We start from the raw sequence: 4,214 nt of genomic DNA, 5'->3' as shown, positions 1-4,214 counted from the left end.
AAACTTTGCGCACCGTCTCTGAAAACATATTCAGCGAACAGAAAGGCGACCTCCAATTTGCGGAAACATTTGCAGGTAGGTAACATTCTTGTCAATTTCAATATTACTTACAGTTATAAAAAAAAATAATAATAATGGCTCGTCTATATCTTCCAGCTGAAACACGCTCAAGTAATTCATGAAATCGAGGCGTCCAAGAGGCCGGAGAAATGTGCCAATGAAGCTGGTCCAAGCCAGGAACGAAAACACCTTCGGCTGGACAAACTCATGGGACAGGGCAGCCGGTCTCCCGTGCTTTCTCAGGGCCAACTCGATAAGTTAATTGTTAACTTTGTTGTCGGCACGTTTCAGTGTTTTTCTGTGGTGGAAGACGAAGACTTTCGCAAGCTAATCAACGGGCTTCAACCAGAAAAGGCCGTTATGACACGAAAGACCCTTGTTAGCCGCATAGAAGCAGCTGCATGTGAAATGCGCGACTCTCTGAGGAACATTCTAAAGAAAATCGAAACTGTGTGTTGTACAGCCGACTGCTGGACGTCGTTCCATCGGTAAGTCGATTACAAATTTATTTTTATTTCTTTGAGAAAATGAACTGAGACATGCACGAAACCCGATACATCATGAACTTTTCGAGTCGGTTCTTGACATGCGAAATTCAAATCGGTCTTGAGAACTCGGTCTTGAGACAGAGTTTTTGAGACACATAACATCGATGCAATCATTGCTATCCTAATGATTAGCTACTTGACGATCCTATATTTATTACCTATTTCAGCAGCTTCTTGGGTGTTACCGTGCACTGGATTAACCCAGAATCTCTGGCAAGAGAGTCCGCAATCTTGGCATGCAAACGTCTCACAGGGCGCCATACCTACGACGTTCTCGCTGCTGCCTTGCAAGACGTCTTCCGAGAGTTTAAGATAACAAACAAGATCTTGGTCACTGTAACCGATAACGCATCCAACTTCATCAAGGCATTTCGGTGAGTTCTAAAAGACAAAACAATTATATGAAGCCGATATATTTTTCTCGGAGAGTAATTTTGTCTTTCTTTTTGCCACTATATTTCGCACTCGCTTTCTTTCTTTTTTTTTCTTCAAGTATGCGGTTGTAAATGAAATGAAAGATTGGGGGAAAGGGGGGGGGGAGGGTGGTCAAACCTTCTATGCGTGCTAGGGCCGGACAGTTCTGTGTGTTTATTTTATTTAAAAAATAATTCTTAATTGTATGCACTGCTGTGTAGCGTAATTCAGGTACATAATTACAGGGAAAGGGGATCGGGTGCCTTGGGATCGGGGGGGGGGGGGGGGGGGGGGGTTGGCAAGGCTTGTGAAATTTCCCTGTTGTGTCGCACTGTCCCACTGTCTTTCCCGCTCCCTCCTCCCCCCCCCCCCCCCCCCTGCCCCTCGACGTCCCCCCATTCTGCAGAAATGAAACTCGCTGCGCGCTGGTTAATTACCTTGACGCTGTTTACTTCGCAACTGGCTCACTATCTATCTTACGGGAAGGGTATGGGCGCCTTACCTAACTAGCTGATATAGGTAATGGGAAGTAGTCAGACTCACTTGAATAAAATGCTGCTCTATGCCATACTTTTTGCGCTAGCAATTTCCTGTAATAAAGTTGCAGGCTCACGTACCGCTCATTCACACTGGAAGCGGATCCGCGTTCGCAAAGCGGTTGCGAACGCGGTTGTATAAAGACCCAGTACAATTGGACGCGCACTTGATGTCATCGAGTGCGCGTGCATTTGTACTGGATCTTTATACAACCGCGTTCGCAACCGCTTCGCGAACACGGATCCGCTTCCAGTGTGAATGAGCGGGTAGAGCGTCTGCAGATATGACACCGGAAATAGCCAAATTATAGATCCGTAATATACAAAATATTCTTTGCCCACTATAAAGAGTGTTCGGCCAGAAGCCTTGTGAAGATGATCTGGAAGTTGACCTTTTCGACGTCTCGGCTATTTTGGATGACCGGCCAGCGACCTCGGCGGATTTCATCTGCCTGCCAAACCACCAACGCTGTGCGGCTCACACACTCAACCTTGTGGCCAACGTCGACGCTCGTGAAGCTTCCCATGATGCAAGCTACAGCCGCTGCTCATCGAAAACCCTCAGCAAGTGCAGAGCTCTCTGGAACAGGCAGCAGCACTCTACAGTTTCTTCAGAGATCATTTCCAGGAAGCTCGGTCGTCTTTTGATCGTACCATGTGCGACCCGATGGAACTCATTGTACGACGCTCTGAGTTTTCTTAGTGGAATCGATCGAGCTGTGTTGGATGGTATTTCCGACGAACTGGCTTTACCAAGGCTTCAGGACGAAGAAGTTCTGTTCATCGAGGAGTATACAAAGGTCAGTTATTCACGGCACTGCACTAATTGTAATAACCTAGGAACGTAATAAAACGAAACAACTTTTAGTTATAATGTGTTCTATGTCGCTCTCTGGCTTTAAGGTCATGAAGCCATTGGCAAAGGCGCTCGACATCCTACAAGGGGAAAAGTACATGTATATGGGAGCTCTTCTACCCGTGATATGGTCAGTCTTGAAGGCACTTGACGAGATGACGCCGCTTAAAGTTTGTGGAGCTCTTGTCGACGCTCTAAAGCAAGGAGTGTCCTCGAGGTAGGTGATTTTGACCATTTAGATATAACTGTTTCCGCCGCAACGGTAAATTATACCAAATGTATCAGGTTTGCAGATCAGCTCGAGAACAAAGATCTTCTTGTTGCGTCTGCTACGCACCCACGATTCCGGCTGGCATGGGTGGACTGGGGGAAAAGAGACAGCAGCTGGCTGGAAGTGAAGGCAGAATTCGAGAAGCTGGTTTCCAGCGAAAGCTCTGACGTCAGACCCGCACAATCCACCGAAGACGAGGATTTCTTCGGGGTCCTCTTCGACAGAACTGTCTCCGATGAATTGCAACAGTGGAAGGCCAGAAATGACACTGACCTGAAATGCCTGAATGATTTCCCAAACATTCGGAAGCTGTTTTTGAGGTTCAACACCCCTGTACCTTCGTCTGCTGCAGCCGAGAGGCTCTTCAGTGTCGCTAGAGATGTGCTAACAGTTAAGCGTGGCCGGCTTAGTGACGAAAATTCGAAAACCAGCTGCTCCTTAAATGCAATGGGCGTTTAGCTTGCTAAATACCGAGTAATAACGGAAATTACGATTCCAGTTAACTATGATTGCTTGTACAATGCCGGACTTTGAAGTTATCAGCTGTCAAACGTGAGCGGTGATCTCTCCTAAAAGAAACTAACAGCGATCGAGCTTCATTCTTGCAGGACGTTCGGCCTTGCGCAGCGCGACCTTGTGTACTAGTCACCATACTCCGTTTCACGAAGTCCGAACGCAGCCGACTCTATGACCCGATGAGACGATCAAGCAGCGCTCCATCACACCGCTCCTGGTCTTTGTACGTTTGCTATCACCGGCCGAGACAATCTGAAACGAGCGCAGGTTTGCGTGACTGGTTTAGCCTGTGACGCACAAAGCGACGAACGCCGTGACGATGCATGCTGTGATTCGATGCTCGATCGCGTCGTAGCGTCCATGGGGTTCGGACAAATGAGTAGGATGCAATTTCATATACTTGAAAAGAGCTCTCTCGTCCGAGGGTTCGAGTTGTTTCGGAGAGTTGCGTGGTACTAGTTTTATGGAAGCGACCACAGCTCGCGTGCTACGGTTATCCACATCCGGCATATTACGCGTTTACAGACTGAGGCAGGGAATCATCACGGGTGAAATGTTTTCGTAAGTTGTCTTATTGTCTAAATGACTGACGTCGTTTATAGGTTTCTCTTATCAGACATTTTTGCCTGAGTTTTATTATACCAGTACTGTCGCGTATTTGTTTCCGTGTATTATTTTCGAGTTTATTCTTTGTTGGTTTCACTTGTGTACTATTTGCATAAACATTTAGAGGAGACTAACCTCGCACCTCTGAATTTGGTCACCATTGATTTGGGAGCACCTTTTTGGTTCTTATAAATTTCTTAGCCATTATTATTTCAACTCAATGTACATAATTTACATTAACATGAAACATTTGTAGGTGTATGCGCTGGTATTAGCGCACGTCGATTGTACTTTGATATTAACACTAATAAAAGATTCAGATATGTCTGTAAGTGTCGTACTTTTATTATCCTGCTTAACAAAAACGTGTCAACCGAATTTGACTTAGCGATCTGGCGTCCTGGAGT

The 4,214-nt window shown here is 46.2% G+C and overlaps 1 protein-coding gene across 1 annotated transcript; it reads left to right on the top strand.

Moving 5' to 3' along the window:
* Positions 1-468: 468 nt before the first annotated feature.
* LOC121838110 lies at positions 469-3,330 on the top strand. The gene is made up of 5 exons (XM_042294178.1): positions 469-548; positions 776-982; positions 1,908-2,358; positions 2,462-2,631; positions 3,294-3,330. Exons 1-5 carry the CDS (start codon positions 469-471, stop codon positions 3,328-3,330), a joined length of 945 nt encoding a protein of 314 aa, XP_042150112.1.
* Positions 3,331-4,214: the final 884 nt, after the last annotated feature.

Source organism: Ixodes scapularis, unplaced genomic scaffold, assembly GCF_016920785.2.
Source record: "Ixodes scapularis isolate PalLabHiFi unplaced genomic scaffold, ASM1692078v2 PGA_scaffold5__190_contigs__length_132052651, whole genome shotgun sequence".
Taxonomy (NCBI): domain Eukaryota; kingdom Metazoa; phylum Arthropoda; class Arachnida; order Ixodida; family Ixodidae; genus Ixodes; species Ixodes scapularis.
Note: the sequence above shows the minus strand (reverse complement) of the source record. Positions and strands in the feature narration are given on the sequence as shown.

What these genes read in the sequence shown, in the direction of transcription:
- LOC121838110 (XM_042294178.1), top strand. Translation starts at nt 469, where the DNA reads ATGCGCGACTCTCTGAGGAACATTCTAAAGAAAATCGAAACTGTGTGT. An exon ending in AACTTCATCAAGGCATTTCG is followed by an intron (nt 983 to 1,907) that starts GTGAGTTCTAAA and finishes CCCACTATAAAG; the next exon opens with AGTGTTCGGCCAGAAGCCTT. An exon ending in TCATCGAGGAGTATACAAAG is followed by an intron (nt 2,359 to 2,461) that starts GTCAGTTATTCA and finishes TCTGGCTTTAAG; the next exon opens with GTCATGAAGCCATTGGCAAA.